This window comes from Chrysochloris asiatica, unplaced genomic scaffold (genome assembly GCF_000296735.1).
Source record: "Chrysochloris asiatica unplaced genomic scaffold, ChrAsi1.0 scaffold00040, whole genome shotgun sequence".
Lineage (NCBI taxonomy): Eukaryota > Metazoa > Chordata > Mammalia > Afrosoricida > Chrysochloridae > Chrysochloris > Chrysochloris asiatica.
Window position 1 is genome coordinate 398840 of NW_006408558.1, and position 19977 is coordinate 418816.

At 40.8% G+C, this 19977-nt stretch overlaps 1 protein-coding gene across 1 annotated transcript; it reads right to left on the bottom strand.

The window, feature by feature from the left end:
* Nucleotides 1-443: 443 nt before the first annotated feature.
* On the bottom strand, nucleotides 444-14222 carry NRSN1 (neurensin 1). Its single transcript, XM_006860784.1, has 2 exons — nucleotides 14034-14222; nucleotides 444-842 (listed from the first exon to the last, which is right to left on the bottom strand). Exons 1-2 carry the CDS (start codon nucleotides 14220-14222, stop codon nucleotides 444-446), a joined length of 588 nt encoding a protein of 195 aa, XP_006860846.1.
* Between the last annotated feature and the right edge of the window lie 5755 nt (nucleotides 14223-19977).

Consider the following 19977-nt stretch of genomic DNA (forward strand, 5'->3'; position numbering starts at 1 on the left):
GCTACAATCTCTTACACATAGTGAGACAGGAATGGAAGACAACACCCAGCAGGAACAATAGAAAAACCAATCTTAAAAAGTAAAAAGAGGCCACATTCACCATTAGTAAGGATGATCTAAATAGTTGAGCACTTTCAAATAACATGGAACAATGACACAAAGTCATGATAGGTGGAAGGGACATTCTAAAGGGGCTCCTGGCAGGCACATGGGAGCACCTGTTCGAAGCAGTTGGATGTCTCTATGGCTAGACACATGACATCAACCTTTACCCTCTTCACAAAGGCCCTGAACTGAGTGAGGCTGAGCTCGCTCACTGTGCACCCACAACTGAACACAGCTCTGGAGCAAGTGAACACCAAATCCTGTCCTCTCAAACCAGCTTTTCTCCTGTTTCACCATCTGCATGAATGACAGCGGGGAAGAGTGGGGTGGAAATTGGTTCAGGTTGCCGATACAGGCTGGACATTTTGAACCCTGGTCAAAGTGACTGGAATCTTGGTTTCCCCTGGGCCCGGAGCTTTTGTAATGGGCTGGGAGTGGGCCTTGATGTCTGCTATGCGTTCCTTAAACTTTTGCTGCAGGAACTTTTCTTCTTTGGAGTAGCTTTTGGCGAACACCGACATGAGTAGGCACCCTGCCATGGACGTGCCTCCGATGCAGAAGAGTACGGCTCCTGCCAGCTTGCAGGCGTCCAGGGCACTGTTAAATTGGACAGCATGTGTGTCGACCACCACAAAGTCGGCTTCACCAAAGGCTTCGATTTTGGGGGGCACCAGGAAACCCACTGCTAGAACAGTTAATCCAAGAATCACGAAGACTGTGCCTGAGATGAGTCCGACCTGGTGAAAGATCAAGAGAAGGAAAACATAATAAGCAAGGGCTACCAGCTCTCCTCTGAACACTCAATGGCAAGGCTTGTTTTAAAAGAGAAGTGAATACTCCTGGTCACTTCAAATTGACAGGAACAATAGACTTTATTTTCTAGTTAAGAAAAGAAAGCGAAAGGAAAGCCTTTCTGATTTTAATGCCAATCAGAAACCACAGCCCTGAGTCTTGATTTTTCCTTTGAGTTTTCTGTGTGTACAGTTCTTTACAGCTGGAAGCCCCCTCCTCCCCTTTTGCTTGTTCTTCCGACTCACAGCAACCCTGCATCGGGTTTCTGATGCTGTAAATTTTTATGGGACCAGAAAGTCTCACATTTCTCCCAAGGATTTAAACTGCTGCCCGTGCTGTTAGCAGTCCATCGCATAACCCACTATGTCACCAGTTCTTCCCGTTGGCTTACATTTTTAACTGGAGAAGGAGAAAACCAGTGCTGATATCCTGGAACCAGCCTGACTCTGATTACTAGGCCTCAGTGTTGGTAGAAGCAGGCCTGATGCTCATAGCTAGCCCCTGGGGTTCTCCTCTTGGACCTAAACAATCTCTCAGAACATCAACGTTGGGCAAGTCATTCTGTGACCATGATGAAGTGAGACAAAACAAGATGACTTTGTAATTTTGTCTGAGTGCAGACAGAATCAAGGTCATGGTGCAAATCACACGATACCAAACAGCCCCCTCTCTTCATACAAGTTACTGCTTCATTGTTCCTATTGTTTTGTCATTGATCAGTTCTAACTCATGGTGACCTATGTACAACAGAATGAAACACTGCCCAATCCTGCAGCATCTCTGTGATCACTGATATATACAGATGGGTCTATTGTTGAAGCCATTGTGTGTTTTTGAGTGCCTTCCAATCTAGGGGCTCATCTCCCAGCACTATACTGGACATTTGATCTGTTGTGAGCCCAAGGATTTTCATAGGCTATTTTGGGAAAGTAATTCACCAGATTTTCCTAGTCTGTTAATCTAGAAGCTCTGCTGAAACCTGTCCATTGTGGGTGATCCTGCTGGAATTTGAAATACCAACATCATAGAAATATGTAAGCCACCACAGTATGAAAAACTGGCAGACAGGTGGAGGAATTACAACTTTCATCTTCCACTAGTCTACCCTTCCTATGTTGTCGTTGTTAAGTACTGTCAAGTTGGTTCTGACTCATAGTGACCCTGTATAGCATTTCCAAGGAGCTGCTAGTGAGTTTGAACTGCCAACCTTGTGGTTCGAGTGACCTTGTGATCCAGTGCTTTATCCCACAGTGCCACACTATCCTCCCTATAGATGTGATTTACTGAGTTATCTAATCATATAATTGTCCCCAATTCCAACAGCCCTAACCTAAAGTAAATTCCCACTTCCTTTGACCATTCCCCAAATCACCCAAGCAAAGCCTACCTCCTATAAGTTCTTCTTCACACCTTCTTGCTGAAATGTCTAATACCTATTGTATGGTTATTCCTTATTGAATCGAGTAATAAAACCAACTCCAGAAGATATGTTCCTGGTGGTTTGGGCTAGAAAACATTGATAACCTTTAGAACTACCCACTTTCCTTCTCCAAATAGAGAGGGAAGGAACCGCCATTGCTAGTTTACAGATAAGGAAATGTAGCCTCCTGTAGGGGGGGTCATCTGCCCAAGGAAGGGAATGCAAGAAAGTCTCAGCTTTAGGGCTAGGAACCCCAGATCTGACCCTACTCCTGGTTCTTTCTCTTCTAACATGTAGTTATTTCAGTTCTGCTTGTACAGATGCTGTGAAGTGTTAATAGTAACAGAATGAGCAGCTGCATCTCTAAGGGTGAATGAAGGAAGAAGTACAGATTGTGCTGGGCGACACTGTCGGAGAGGGTGACACCAAACTAGTTGTCTATGATTTTTGAGCAGCATTTCAGCAGAAATCGATTATTTTTTAATATAAAAAATAGCTCTGTAGACTGACTGTGAGGGTTGGAAATGTAAAGGTAGAGGTTTTGTAACAAAAGGAGGGGAGTTGTTGATTTTGCAGTCCAGGAGCGGAGGTCCTTGGGACCATCAAGGGAGAAGAGCGGAGTGTGGGACCCTATCCAGAGAAGCAGTGATGCCAGAGATGGAGGCAGAGACGATGACATGGAGAGAGGGAGCGGCTGGGGACTCAGGGAGGGAGAGGGTCTGTGTGCTGATGGCGGGCGGGGTGTACACTTTGGTTGTTTAATGATGCATGGAGGTGATTGTAATCACTTCAATGAAACGAAATATGATAGGATGAATGTAAAGCTAATGTTCTCCCATGTAAACTATCATTTAATTCACAATAAAACTTAAAAAAAAAAAAAAAGCCCTGTAGTTAGTTAATGATAACAAGGAAAATATTTTTCGTAAGACCACCTTAAGGTCAGCAGTTCGAAACTACCAGCTGCTCCACGGGAGAAAGATGAGGCTTTCTACTCCCGTAAAGATTTACACCCTCGGAAACCCTGTACAGGGTCGCTATGGGTCGGAACCGACTCGACGGCACTTAACAACAACAACAACAAGACCAGCTTACATGTATCAATATTCCTACTAGGCTAAAACTCAAGTTTAATTTACTTTTTAAACTCATGTGCTCTGGTCAGAGTTGTCAATAGTATCCAATTACAGTGATGTTTCCTATCATGAGGTTTTTGTCTAGACCCACTACAAGCATGCATTGTTATAGTGTATTTATAGTCTCTGGTTTTGTCAAATTTTCTTGTATTTTAGTTACAACATTGTGATAATTAGTATTTGTGAACCTATGTCAATAATTCTTTTGAGAATGAGGTAGTAATTAACGGAAAATAAGAAATACAAGCTTTCCGCTCCATTACTAATAATGTAACTAGTAATGTTACGATTTAGTGTAGCAAGATTTTACAGAATAATTTTGTCATTAATATTCATATAAACTAAGAACCATTACATTTAAGCCATTCACAGCTGTATGAGAAGGTTTTCAAAAGTTCATGGGAAAACGGAATTGAACAATAGTGGAATTTTCCCATGCACTTTTTGAAGTTCACGGACTCTTGGTGTGGCACTTTAGAATCAGCATTGGACTGTGAACCACAAAGTCGGCAGTTCAAACTCACCAGCCGCTCCTCAGAAACCCTATACAGGGTCACTATAAGTCAGAACCGACTTGACCGCACTTAACAACAACAACGTATTTGTCACATGTTACTCTATGATTAAAATTGACAGTAAACATTACCAAGGATTCGGTATGGTATGAAATGGGAGGAGGCCCAGGAAGGGATAGGTTAATACCATGGGCCACCACCCTAGAGGCAGAGATTGAAGTCAAATTGTATAAAGTCCAGTTCTAGTAAAATGTAACATTCGGAAGATAGAAGGCAACATACCACTCTGGTTTAAGGCCTCAGGGTTTGGCGTTAAGGTCCAGGTTTTGAACCCAACATTGTCACCTATAACTTGAATGATTTAACAAAAATTCCTTAAACAATCTCATTATTACTTTCCTTGACTGTAAAACAACAAAGATAACAGTAGCTTCCTCACAGAATTGTAAGGACTAAATGAGAACATGCATGAAAATATTTAGTCCTGTACCTGGCTTAGTAATAAATAATAATCAATAGCTGATTGAACTTCTGGTGTGGTGCTGTAGGATCAGCACTGGACTGCAAACCACAAACCAACTGCTCCTCAGAAACCCTATACAGGGTCATTGTTTGTTTGAACCGACACGATGGCATCTAACAACGACATTATTTGGAAATGTTGTTGCTGTTAAGTGCTGTTGAGTTGATTCCAACTCATAGCGACCCTGTGTAGGTTCTTGATAAGCAACTGGTGGGTATGAATCACCATCCTGTGCTTACCCTACTGCACCACACCAGGAAATACACCTCATAAAATTGTTGCCAGATTGGCAAAAATATTACAAGAAATTGTTTAGCACTTGGAATCAAGAACAGTTAATACAGCTATTTAGTGTTGAACACTTACAAAGTACATTTCTTTAATTTATTAAACACAATGATAAAAAATGGTTTGAATAATGGAAAGAAAACATACTCATAAATATACCACCCTAACCAAAGGACAAAAAGGAGCACCTTTTATGACCTACCACCACTCACCTGTCACTTTGTTCTACTGTGGTGGCTTGTATATTGCTAGAAATGATACCATTTTAAATACCATCACCTATGATGGACAGATTTCAGCTGAGCTTCCAGACTAAGACAGAATAGGAAGAAGGATAGATGGACTACTTCGGAATGTTGTAAATCGCATTAGGACATTGTGAGATAGCACAAGAATATACACTATTGAAACATTATGAATAAAGATAGATTGGTACAATGACAGCAGCAACGGGTGGGCTCAAAATAACAATGATTCTGAGGATAGCGCAGGACCGGGCAGTGTTTCATTCTGTTGTGTATAAGATCGCTATGAGTCAGAACCAACTCCATGGCACCTAAAACAACATTAGGACCTAGGCAAAGGACTAGTTTCTTTCCATGTATTTTCCACTTAATCCTCACAAGTATCTTATAGTAGGTAAATATTTTTGTTTCCATTTCACCTGTGAAACCTGTAGTTTACAGGGTCAAAGAAACATTGTCGATAGTCCCATAGTTAGTAAGTGACACAAGGGGCTTCAACACAATTCTGGGTGATTTCGAAAACCCTTCTTTCTCACTTCTCATTCTACCCATAAGACTTCACTAATTATGGTCTTGTGTAGTACCTTCTATTATTTTTCATTTGAATTTTTAGCAGCTTTAGCCATCAAGCATAAGCAAGTTTCCTTTTTAAAACATTGTAAAGAAAACATAAAACAAAAGAGTCAGCAAGTTACCTTCTGGCAGAATATAGAAGCCCTTTTACATCAGTTTTAAGTCCTAGTTTTCCAAGGACAAAGTTCAGAAGGGTTAGGAAAGGAGGAGGAATAGAAACAGGGAGGATGAAGGGTTAAGTGATAATACAGTGAGGAGATTGCAATCAACGAGATGAAACAAAAAGTGTATGAATTGGTAATGTAAAACTGAGGCTCTGCTCTGTAAACCTTCACCCAATTCACAAGAAAAAACTTAAAATACAAAAAGATAAAAGTACTAAAGGAAATTTTTGGTTATTAAAAAAAAAATTTTGTTTTCTACATTTTTCTTAAATGGTGGCTAATAAGTTCACTTTCAAAGGCTAGCCACTATTTATAGCTTCAAAAAATGACTCACATCCTGAAAATTCTGAATGCACAGACTAAATTAACTTAAATATCCTTGGTGACATGTCTCATTTGGCACAAAATCACCTGCCTCCTCAAGAACTGGCGCTGATGGTCAAAAATTGAGGCCAGCAAATATGCATCCTTCTTATTCTTCGAGATTCTAAAGAGTAATAAAGACTAATGCACTCAGTCTTCTATTTCTGTCTTCGCCATTCCCGCTCTCATTCCAGCTTCATGCTTAGTAAATATTCTTGACCGACTTACTTAAAAATTTCCAGACGGTTGAGTACAGTGCTACATTATTGATTCTCAGATTAGTCTGTTCCTCAAATGAACAGAGCTTTGTAGATTAAAATCCATTCTTGGACTATTACTCTGAAGCTAAAAGGCAAACCATGGCTTGCAGATGGCAGAACTCCTGCTCACTTCAAGAACTGTGATGCATCTGGCCTCACTGAGCCTCTCCCCTTTCCTATTTATATCATTGTATTGGAGAAAGGCCTACCATCTGTGGAGTGGAGGAGGCCGTAGTGAAAAGTTAACACCAAGAATTCTAAAGGTTCCATCAATACAAGTCTAATGAGGATCTCCTAAAAAGATATTCTAGGCCCAAAGAGGGTCTCTGAACCTGTTAAGAAAGTTTGGATTGAAGGAGCTATTATGTAATGAGATTGGACTACTTCTCAGAGATTACCATGGTGATGAGGAGAGGGAGTTGGGATCCATCAGCCCAGTTCTGGTACAATGTTGGAGTTTTGGAGGGAATAATCAATTCAAGAATGTCATTATGCAGTATTACAAAAATTATCTCTGGATACAGTTCTAAGTTAATGTAGTGCTAGGTGTAAAGGAGAAGTGGTGGGTCCTCAGTAAACTGAAAACATAAGAAAATATATAGCAACAAAGAGGTCTTTTAAGTGCCTAAGAAAGCAAAGCCTCCTGGTTTAGAGCTTCTTGGAAGAGTTGAAATGTTTCTGGGAGCAGGTCCTCCCCTAGGTATACCAGAGCAGCTGAGGGTTGTGGGTGGGTAGGTCAAACAAAGGGTTAAGAAGGACTTCTCCAGCCTGTGACAAATGCCAAAGGCAGCAGTAAGGACAATATTTGTGATGTGCTACTTGAAGACTCTGTTGGCTGCAGGGAGGCTGTGTGAAAACCAGGCTCTGCTGGTGGAAAGGAAGATTAGATAGAGGAAAACCTGGATTCCAGAAATGACATTTGAGGAGGCTACAAGCCAGAGGTTGTATTTATTTTGACCAATATCCTCTTCACAGCATTCCACTGGGCTGATGAGGTTTGAAAATGTGGTGGCACCAAAAGGCAGAACTGGCAGCAGTAGAGCATAGCTATTCTGGCAGAGAAGAGGCTGTAATGACTGTTGGGAGTGAGAACTAGTGTGACAGGGCAGAACAGCATGGCAACGGGGGCAGGGGGAGGGGGGGAAGGCTGGATGGCGCTGAATGTGAAAGGAGACATCTGGATTAGAGGTGATTCAGAGGAAGTGCATCCAGAATGAAGAGTGGCTTTTTCTTCTTTGTTGGCACGGAGGGTTGCTTCTCACCTCTCCTTAGCGGTACCTTGACCTCTAAGTGGTGCCACTTGCTTGCAGCACTGGCAGCAGTCCTTACACTACTGCCTGACATGCTTGCAGGGATGCCGAGCTTTTGAAGCAACAACAGATGCCAGGCTGTGATCTTGGTTCTTCCATATGCAATATCTCATAGAGCCTTTGCAGCACCACTTCACCGGGATAGTAGAACCTCACATTCACTCTTCCACTTTGCAGAGCCCTTGTATCTTCAGGACATGTTGTTGTTAGGTGCTGTTGAGTTGATTCGGACTCATTGTGAACCCAGAGGGCTTTCTAGGCCATAATCTTTACAGATCAAAAGGTCTTTTACCTCTGAGGCCTCTGGGAGGATTCAAACCACCAACCCATAGATTATCAGCCAAAAGCTTAACCATTGTGCTACTAGACCTTCTGCAGACAAAAACATCCAGTCTCTTCCATCGTAGGTCAGGCCAGAGCCCTGTATCTCCTTTTAGCTCCTGCTTGAGATCATTCTTATCCTAACAGTCACCACTTTGCTGAAATTGATCTCATTGACATCACCCCCTACTAGTTAGTCCAAAGGTGATTTTTCTTCCCTTATCCTACTTGAGGAGTTCTGGTGTGATGGTGTAGGATAAGCACTGGACTGCTAACCACAACGTCAGCAGTTCAAACCCAACAGCCATTCCTCGGAAACCTTACACAGTGTCACTTTGAGTTGGAATCGACTCAACGGCACTTAATAACAGCAACTTCTTGCTTGAAGATTCTGTAGTCATTGTTATTTAACTAACATGTCTGCTTCCTTGAAACTCTTCCCTATCACTATCCCTGACTTGATTCTCTACTGTTTTGAGGTCTCTGTAAATTCTTTCTCAATCTGCTTTCACAAATACGTTCTTTACTCTGCTGGTCTTCCCCAACGTTCCATCTTTGACCCCTATCTCTTATGTTACCCTAGGATCTAATCTGTAACTGTAGTCCCAGCTCCCACCAATGACTTCTAAATCTTAACCTCCAACCTGGATCTCTCTCCTCAGTACTAGATCCATTATTTCCAACAGCCAATAGGAGAACTACACACAAAAAATGTCCCCAAAGACTCCTCAAAGTTAAAATATTCAAAAATGCATTTCTTAACCTTTCACCTTAATTTCTGTGCTCCTCCCTCCAACCTATTCCTGGAGTCTTTACTCAAATTCATAGCAAATAAATAAATAACAAAAATGAACAAACAAACCATCCAAACAAAACCATTGTTGTCTGGTTAATTCCGATTTCTGGCATGTGGTACAGAGGAGAACGTTCCCCTCGGGGTTTCAATAGCTGTGGTCTTTCCACAGCAGCTCACCAAGCCTTTCTTTGAGGCATCTCTGGGTAGGTTCACACTATGAAGAGCTTAACTGTTTGTACCACCCAGTACGATTGATATGACCTCAGAAGATTCTCTTGAATATTTTCTCTCTTTTCTATCACTGCCACTATTTTCAAGGTGCAGAACATTATTACATCTTATCTGGACCATGGCAACAGCACCTTCATCTATTTTCATTGCTACTCTCAGCTTTCTTTGTCTATCCTTCAAGTGTCATTTCAGAATTAAAAAAAAAAAAAAAATCACCAAAAATAATATTTCTTTTAAATTGTCTTCTACAACTCCTGTCGTATTTAGGATAGAATTCAACATCTTAATATCTAGCAATGATTTGAAAAGAAATCTAAGACTAAAGCATAAACTCAAATTTCCGGAAGAAAACTAAAACAATCAAGGCAGATAGGAGGAATGCCCTGGAGGTCTTGAGACGAAAAGGAGAGTCACTTTCACTGAGGAAGAGGCAGTCCTTGTGTTCTGCATATATAGTATGCCAGGGAGAGGATACAATCATCTACACTAATTTTAGTAGACAGACTAAAGACACCCACCCCCAATGGCATACACAACCTAATCTCTGAAGACTGTGAATATGTTATATGACCTAGCAATAGGAAATTAAGTTCGTATCTGGAGTTCATCTTGTTAATAATGTGTCTTTAACTAAGGAGGCTATAGATTATGTAAGTGGGCTCAATGTTATCACTGTTGTTGTCATTAGGTGCCATCGAGTCGGTACCAACCCATAGCGACCTTATGCACAGCAGAACAAAACACTGCCTGATCCTGGGCCAATCTCACTACTATTGCCACGCTTGAGTCTATCAATGCTGCCACTTGGCAAATCCATCTTGTTGGGGGTCTTCCTCTTTTTCTCTGACCCTCCACCTTACCAAACATGATATCCTTCTCCAGTGACTGGGCCCTCCTGACAATATGTCCGAAGTATGAGCAACGAAGTTTGGACATGTTGGCCTCTAAGGAGCACTCTGGCTGCACTTTTTCCAAATCGGATCTATTGGTACATTTGGAAGTCCATGGCACTTTCAATATTCTCCTCCAACACCATAATTCAAAGGCATCAATTCTTCTACAGCCTTCCTTATTCACTGTCCAGCTTTTGAATGCATATGAGGTTATTGAAAATACCATGGCTTGGGTCAGGTGCACCTTAGTCCTCAAGCTAACATCTTTGCTCTTCAACACTTTAAAAAGGTCTTGTGCAGTAGATTTGCCCAACACAATACATCATTTGACTTCTTGACTGCTGCTTCTGTGAGTGTTGATAGTTGATCCAAGAATAATGAAGTCCTTGACAACTTCAATCTTTTCTCCATTGATAAGAATGTTGTTTATTGCTCAGCATTTCTCAAGCTGGGATAACTGAAGAAAAAATTCAAGCCTTGACTTTTGTTATTGAAAGATTCACTGGGCAAATTATTGGATGATGCAGAAAACATCAAGAGAAGATGGAAGGAATACAGTCACTGTACCAAAAGGAAATGGTTAATGTTCAATCATTTCAAGAGGTAGCGTATGATCAAGAGCCAATGATACTGAAGGCGGAAGTCCAAGGTGTTTTGAAGGAATTGGCAAAGAACAAGGCACCAGGAATTGATGGAATAAAAATAGAAATCTTTCAAGAAAGTGAGGCGGCATGGGAGGTGTTCATTCATCTCTGCCAGGAAATTTGGAAGACAACTATCTGACTGACTGATTGCAAGAGATCCATATTTGTGCCCATTCCAAAGAGAGGTGACCCAATGGATTGCGGTAATCATCGGACAATCTCTGATATCCCATGTGATAAAGTTTTGTTAAAGGTAATACAGAAACGGCTACAATCATACATTGACAGAGAACTTCCAGAGGTTCAAGCCGGATTCAGAAGAGGCCGTGGAACAAGGCCAATGAATCTTGGATGAAAGCAGAAAATATCAGAAAGGTATTTATCTGTGCTTTATTGACTATGCAAAGGCTTTCGATTGTGTGGGTCATGATAAACTATGGACAACATTGAGAAATATGAGTATTCCAGAACACTTAATTGTGCTCATAACGAATCTGTACCTGGACCAAGAAGCAGTTGTTTGAACAGAACATGGGAACAATGAATGTTTTAAGATTTAAAAAGGTGTGCAACAAGGTTGTATTCTTTCACTATACTTATTCAATCTGCATGCTGAGCAAATAAGCTGAGAAACTGGGTTCTATGAAGAAAAACGTGGCATCAGGATTGGAGGAAAGATCATTAAAAATTTTTATTTGCTGATGATACAACCTTGCTTGCTGAAAGTGAAGAGGACTTAAAACATTTACTGATGAAGATCAAAGAGCACAGTCTTCAGTATGGATTACATCTCAATGTAAAGAATGTTATCATAAGGATCCTTAAAAGAAGAAAGGCTGAAAGGGGGCAATTTCAAAGGCATAGATAGCACCATGAGAGAGACTGGGTATGATGCTGTTGATTTTGAAGATAGAATAATAGAACCATGAGGCAAATATTACAGGTGGCTTGTAGAAACTGGAAAAAGAAAGAACCAAATCCCCCTCTGGAGCTTCCAGAAGGAATGCAGCTTTGATGATTCCTTGATTTTAGCCCAGAAATACATATTTTAAATGTCTGATTCTAGTACTGTAATATAATATTGCATTCATATTGCTTAACTTCATTGTTTGTGGTAATACCTTACATCATCAATGAGAAATGAATATATTTGGAGGATGTAGTCTTACTTTGTATCTCTGAGACAGTTCTGATATGGGTTGAAGATAAGAGAAGGACAATGCTGAAGTGAGGGAAGAATGATTGGGGGTGAGAATGCTGCTCCCATTAATTTGATCCCTGCCATCGATTCATAAAGGCTGTTGAATGCATTGGTACCCAAGGGCAACAGTCCCAGTCAAGGTCAAGTGCAAGGATAAGAAAGAAAATTTCTTCCACAGCCCATTCATTCCTTGGGCAATGGTGATGAATGGCAGGGGCAGGTGGGACCATGTCTCAAGGATTTTTCTGGATGGCAGCAATTGCAGGCACTGAGATAAATTAGGAATGGATGAGGCAAACATGCAAGAAATCTGGTACTATTGAGGTATGAATAATGTGTGCAATATGGTGTTTGTGTATGTGTGCGATCATACTTGATTCTGAGACACTCTTCCCACCCAGAAAAACCTAGGTTTATTATTATCTTGCCCCTTAATTGTATCCAAGTTGATGGGTTGAGGAAAAGTGTATTTACAGTCTTTCAAAGTCTTCTATGATCTAACTCGTATGGACACATCCAGCTTCATTTCCTGACCCCTTTCCCTCAGCTTCTAAACCTCCATCTCAGCCATAGTGAATGATTTGCAGTCTTATGCCCATGTCATCCTCTCTCAGGAGTGTAACATTTGCAATGCCCTCACTTCTACTGGGACGCCTAGTTTCTACTTGTTCACAAATGATCTCTTCTATGGGACCCTTTCTTCCTCAGGCTTTCTTTAATCACCACTTCTATATATCAGTCCTCCACCATTCTTTAGTCCTCATTTATTTGTCTTCATGTTGTTGTCACTGGGTGCCATTGAGCCGATTTTGACTCACAGTAATCCCACGTGAGAGAGGAGAACTGACCTATGGGGCTTTCTACGCTGCAATCTTTATAGGAACAGACCAGTGAGTCTTTCTCCAGTGGAGCCCCTGGGTGGGTTTAAAATGCCAACAATTCAGTCAGCAGTTGGGAACTTAACAGATACACTCCCAGGACTCTTTATTTGTCTCCATTGTTGTTGTTAGGTGCCATTGAGATGGTCCCAACTCATGGAGGTCCTATTCGACAGAAAGAAACACAGCTTGGTCCTGACTGATCTTCACAATTTTTGCTTGTTTGAGCCCACGCTGCAGCCAGTGTGTCAATCTATCTCATTGAGGGTCTTCCTCTTTTTCATTGATCCTCCCCATTTGTCTTCATATTGTTGTTATGTGCTATCCAGTTAGTTCCAACTCATATTACCCTGTATAGACTTTCCAAGAAGCAGCTGGTGGGTTTGAACCACTAACCTTGTGGTTCTCAGTTCAGTGCTGAGCCTTCAGCACTACACCAGGAGTCTTCATAGTACTTGTTATCATCTAACAGTTTGTTGTTTTGTTGTTGTTAGTCTGTTGTTTATTTGTTTATGGTTGTTTCCTATGACAGACTATAAACTCCATGAAGGCAGGAATTATCCTCTTAATCACTTTAGTGTCCAGTACTTGGAAACTTCCTGGCACAGAGTAGGTGTTCACTAAATGTATGCTGAATAACTACATAACTTGTCTAGTCAGGCCTTCCCATTTTACAGATGAGGAAGGTGAGGCTCAGTGACAGAATCTCTCTCACAATCACATACCAGGGGGAGGCAGTACTGGGTTCTTGATCACGGTAGTATGCCTTAGCATTAACAATCAGCTGCTGTGGAGTCAACGTTGACTCATGGTGACCCCATGCATGTCACTGTAGAACTGGATCCTATAGGGGTTGCAGTGGATAATTTTCCCAAACTAGACCTCCAGACTTTTCTTCCCAGGAGCCTCTGGGTCTACTCAAATCATTAACTTTTTTTTTTTTTTTTTGGATTAGCATCCAAGTATGTTATTCTAACTCTCTTAAAAAACTCAGTTATTTGTTTTTAATAATTGTCAAAATTTGTCAAATGATACTTACCAAGCCAGAATGGGAGGCTGACAGAATATAATGTTTTGTCTGTGGCTGACTTCACAGCTAATGCATTTGTTGATACATTAATAACAGTAGCAGTAATAATAATTAATTATGATCATTATGTACAGTTATGTTTAACCCATGAATCAACAATTGTACTGTGTTTGGACACTTTTTTGCATCCAAGATTTATACTGTCACTTCCTCCGGGTAGAACGATACTTTTAATCCTACCAGGTGTAGTGCACACACATAGAGTGCTAAGTTCTCTCTAGTGACACCTACTTTCTATACTCAATCATTTCTCCACTCTCTGAAACACACAAGCTCTTTACTTACCTTCCAGAATACCGAGCTCCACCTGCTAGGTGATCTCTGGATCTGGAAATCATCCTCATACTCCCTGATTGAGGTGGTACAGTCCTCATAAAACTGGTGCAGGTAGGATCGGACACCGTAGTACTGGTACCCACCCTCAGTTGTCGCCTGTGGCTGCTTGGAACTGCAGATGTTGCTGCAAGAACTCATCTTTCCCAGCTGTAATGACAACATCCATGTGCATCAGTCCTATGGGCTCTGCCTTCAGACTCAAAGCGTATATTAAAGGGGGGAACTGAACTGAGTATGTCTATTTGAACAGTGTTTTTTTTTTTCTTAAAAGAAACATGTCTTGTAAAGACTTTTATTTATTATCACTTTTGCTTCTTTTCTGTTTAATATAAAATTATTCCCAAGTACTTAACAACCAGTATTGGCTCTCCATCCTGGTGTGGTGCTGTGGGTTAAGATGCTGGAATGAAAAGTCAGTTTGAACTGCAAGGTCGATGGTTCAACCTTACCAGTTGCTCCTTGGAAAGCCTATATAGGGTTACTATGAGTCAGAACTGACTAGATAGCAAGTAAACCAAACTGCAAACAGCATTAAAAGTCAAGCCAAACTAAAACTAGTTGTCTCTGAGTCAATTTTGACTCATGATAACCTCATCCGTGCAGACTAGAACTGCTCTCTAGGGTTCTCAAGACCTTTTGAAAGAAGATTGTCAGGTTTTTCTCAGATACCTCTGAGTAGGTTTGAACCTTTAACCTTTCAGTCTTGTACTTAGCCATTTACGTCACCCTGTCAAGTTCACTTAAATTATACAAAAAATTTGAAGCATGAGCCACACGAGAAATAATAGTCTAGAGACTGCGATTTTCATTCCCTTGGCCAGAAACATATAATTGCTTAGAATATAATTACATATAACATAATGTTATGTGTAGAAATAGGAGATGTTTTCTCCCTGGCTACAGATGGAATTGATCTTGGGCTGTCGGCTCAGATTTTTAACCTCATTCCCTTGCGGTATCCAAATGGTATAACTCTTACTAGTGTGAAAGTTGGCTTTCTGGTCTTATGTATCTTCTCCTAATATAAAATTGAGTTCTCAAATTGTACAGATGTTTTATTAAGAAAATGCTAAGCTATGAATAGGGTCCTACTTATTTTTAGGCAGCCAACGGTATTAGAAATGCAAGGAGATCGCAAATAATAATTTTTAAAAGTATATACTTTTTCCAAAAACAAACACAGATAGCCTTCCATCACATCACTTCTACCTCATATAGACCTTACAGGACAAGATAGAACATTCCATAGGATTTCCAAGACTTTAATCTTTATGGAAGCAGACTGTCACATCATTTTCTTATGGCACAGCTGGTGGATTCGAACTGCCAACCTTTTGGTCAGTAGCCTACTGCTTGACACTTGCAATGCAAGGGCTCCTCATGCTAGTCTCAGGGGGAGTAAGTATTATTGCAGCTGGAAGAAAGACTTTGTTCCATGAACAGAGATGCTAGAGGTAAAACAAACTGGAGGGTATTGATGAGAAAGGGCATCACTTTATTGATCTGCCTGTCTGTTATCATTTAGTACTTCAGAGATCAGCTTTGACTTACTAAGTGAAAACATGCAGGTGTATTGGTGAAGTGATGCCCTTCCACATCAATCTATTTTGGTTTGTTTTACCTCTAGCTTCTCCATCAATTGAGCAGAGTACTTCATAAATCAGCTTTGGTGTTCTGGTATGGCACTGTAAGGTAAGAACTAGACTTAAGAGTCGGTTTGAACTTCAAGGTCAGTGGTTCAAACTCACCAGCTGCTCCTCAGAAACCCTAGACAGCAGGGGTGAGGAACATCTGGTCCACAGGCCATCCAAGGCCCTGCAAATCATTTGATATGGCCCTGTCAAGGCAACCAAAGTTCCAGCCATCAGCCATCACATTGTTGTTGGTGGTGGTGGGTGCCATAGAGTCGGTTCTGACTAGTGGTGCCCCTGTATAGGGTTTCCAAGGAGTGGTTGATGGGTTTGGACTGCCAACCTTGTGTTTTGAACTGACCTTGTGGTCCAGGGCTTTGTCCTACAGCATCACACCAGGGCTTCAGACATCACATTAGGGTGAATTAATCAAATGTTTGACTAAATACAGCAAGCTAATTTTTAATTTGGTAATTTTGTATGGCCTGCAAATGAAGTGATTTATTTTGGCAGAAAAAAGGTTCCCCCTCATAGGGTCGCTGTGAGTTGGAACTGACTCAGTGACACTTAACTACAGGTCAGCTTTGGTTCCACACAACCTTCATGAAGTCCAATTAACATCTTTTGTTGCCATCCTTCCAGGAGTCTGGTCAGTCGAGGATATGTTTTCTTTAAAAAAATGAAAGAAATCTATTTCCTTCAACTCCTCTAGGATGATCCAAAGGCTACAGTCCTGACCTGACATGAAGGAGCAAATGGTCATGGCTGACTTTGCAGGACTCTTGGGGGCTTTTCCTGCTCACTATCCTCCTGGTATGGTTCTGTGGGGTAAGTAGCAGACTGTGATACACAAGGTTGGTGGTTCAAACCCCATAGCTGCTTCTCGGAAGCCCTGTACAGGGTCACTGTGAGTCAGAACCAACTGGACAGCACCTAACAACAACATCCTGCTGCTTAATGAAATGACTGCATTCTTCTATCAGGTCCACCACTTGAGTTAACTTTGGGCAAGGAGACAACACGTTTTTTAGCTGGTTTTGGTTCTAGTCCTTTGATATTAATCCAACTTTAGCAATTCTCTGGAGAATCCATCCTAGTTCACTTGAATCAAAATCCGAGCTAATAAAAGTATATTTTGAAAAAAAAAAGAGAGAGAGAGAGAGAGAAAGAAAATGCTGAGCAATTTATACTTCAAGAGTCATTAGTCCTAAATGGCCTAGCTGATAATGTATGCCTCACTCACTTTGTAAAGATTACGGCCTTTGAAACTCTACGTGGGGTCAGAACTGACCCAACAGCCCAGAGCAACAGCAGCAGCACTCACACTGACACCATATATTTCAGTCACTGATCATGAAGACATCCGTCCATGTGGTATGATAGGCTGTACCGTGCAGTGCAGACCCAAAACTCACAATGTAAGTCAGAATTAAGACTTGTTAGATGAAACTATGCCTTGGGTGGGCTGCATGGGACTCTGTCTTCTTCAGATGCAAATTTCAATTTGTCCAAATTGTACCCTATTATTAGTTGGCATTGAGTTAATTTCCACTCATAGTGACCCCATGTAACCCCATGTGTGCTGAGTAGAGCTGCTCCAGAGGGTTTTCAAGACTGTGACCTGTCCGACGCAGATTGCCAGACTTGTCTCTCGTTAGGTTCAAACTACCAAACTACTACACAGGGACTTCTAATACCCTTGTTGTTCAGTGCCATTGAGTCGGTTCCAACTCATAGTGACCTTGTATAGGGTCAACCTTGGGGTTCCAAGTTCAGTGAATATCATACAGAGCCACCTCACTCTTCCAATACCCTTAAAGAAGGGCGTTCACAGAAATTTGATTATCAACTCATGGTTAAAAAAATGGTGTTGCTGAGAAACAATCATTTTGCTAAATAAGAGAATTTCCAGTTGTATTGTGCTGTTGAGTCGGTTCTGACTCCTGGTGACCCCATGTGTAGAACTGTGCTATGTCAGGTTTTCTTGGCTGCGATTTTTAAGGAAGTTGCTTGCCAAGCCCATCTCCTGAGGCACTTCTGGGCAGGTTCCAATCACCAACCTTACCATTACCAGCCAAGTGGAAAGCGTACCACTCGGTCAGATGCTGCTGGAAATCCTTGTTTGGATTTTCCAATTACATTTCAGATTGTTTTCTTTATGTGGACATAATCAGTCTCCATGTGGCAAAGTGAAGAACAATATAGAAGGTTATTTTCTCATGGAACTAAGTTCTCTCAGGGTTTGTGTACAATCAGGTCTTATTGAAGGCTTATTAAATCTTTCTGATTACTTAGCAAGAAGGCAACTAGTAATGCTTTTCCACAAGTGAAAAAATGAATCAAGTGCCCATATGTGGCCACTTAGTTTGGCTGAATAGAACAATGGGACTAAAATTAAAGTTGAAGCCAGGAATAGTTAGCATTATTCTGTCTGTTGGCCACAAAGTCAACCCAATGGAACATCTTGCAAATGAATGCCCTTAAGTCCAAAATAGGTTTTGTTAAAAACTGTAGTCAGATTCAGGACAACCTGAATCTTCCTATCTCAGAAGGATTATGCAAATAGGTGCTACTGATGATGGATGGCAAGCTACATCACCCTGTAACTGTTGGTCAATATTACATGTACTACCAACTTCTCTGCGCATTGTTCCAGTTTTATGTGTAACTTTGTCATTGAGTTGATTCTCACTCATAGTAACCCTACAAGATAGGGTGGAACTCTCCTAGGCTTTCTAAGGCTGAAATCTTAATAGAAACCAACTACCACATCTTTCTTCCATGGAGTGACTGGTGGGTTTGAAATGCTGATCTTTTGGTCAGCAGGTGTGTGCTTTCACCATGGTGTCACCAGGACTCCTGTTTCAGGTACAGCTGCCATCATTTAGGAGGAGAGTATAGAGGAGGCCAACATATTATTTGTTCTCTTTTCTTTAATTAAAAAAATTCCAGAGGTACTCATAGATAATTTTATGGAAATGTCAAGGTTTTAGAATGTACTCTTACTGATGAGAGCATCAAAATCTGATGGATCAAAAGAATGCTGACCTAGTTTCCGTATTTTAAGCATTATGATGAGCCCTCCAGTACCTTCTATTCAATGACAATACAACGAAGATGATTAACAAGAGCCTATTACTAGAATAGTTTAAAAGATATTTTTTCTAAGACATGATAAAACTTCAATCAAAGAGAGCTAGGGTTTGCATTAGTAATCCTGCTTTGTCACTGAAGAAACTGAGGCATAGGAAAATCATCTGCTAAAGGTTATACCATGAGTCAGGGAACCAATGAAACAGGATAGTTAATTAATAATGGACTGAATCATGGACTTGCAAATTCAGAACCAGCTCACCTACATATATATTTTCAGGTTTTCTACATATGACTAGAGACTTTAACATGAAAAAAGTTACCAAAATCAATACGATAGATGTTAAAAGATTTCCTCATAGTAAAGTTAGAGTTATTTTCCTTAGATGTTGAAAGTCATTCTTTCTCAGGATTGAGCTTTGGTGCAAAGCAGGACTATATGACATATTGTAGTCATTCCCTGCACAGCTTGTTTCTGGCAGGCTAGGTTAAATGTTTTTACTTTATGAGATGGGACTCAGTAGTCCAACATTGCTAAAAAAAAAAAAAAAAAACCCACCAATATGGGCAAAGTCATAAAAAAAATCAAAGTGCCATAAAACAAATGTTTTGTGTCTGATTGATGAAAGATTCTACTCAAGGCAGAAGGGACTTTTAATGGTGTTAGGTATCTTCCAGAAAAGGAATCCCAATGAGAATTATTTTCCCTCCCAGAAATGCAAAGCACCAGAACACGACCTGAACTGTGCTGACCACATAGATGCAAAATCGACTCTACTGACTGTTCTGGATCTGATTGGTCACAAGATCTTAAGCAAGTTCATTAACTTTTCTAGGCCATAGCTGTAATAGCTTTCTAAATATGATAGTTAAACCATGTGACCCTTAATTCTTCTAGATGTAGTTTTCCAAGAGTGTTAGGAAAGGAACCTAAAGACTCATAAAACTGGGTTTATTGATTTTTCCACCTCTGCCCACACTCTTATTGAATAATTGTCAGATTGTCTCAATTTTTGTTTCTTGTTTTAGCGTGCATGATGCTTCAATTGAAAAGAGCACACAAGCAACTAGTTAGGTTATTAAGTAGACCTAAAGGAGCTCTGGTAGCGTAGTGGTTACGAATCGGGCTGCGAACCTTAAGGTCAGCGGTTCGAAACTACCAGCCGCTC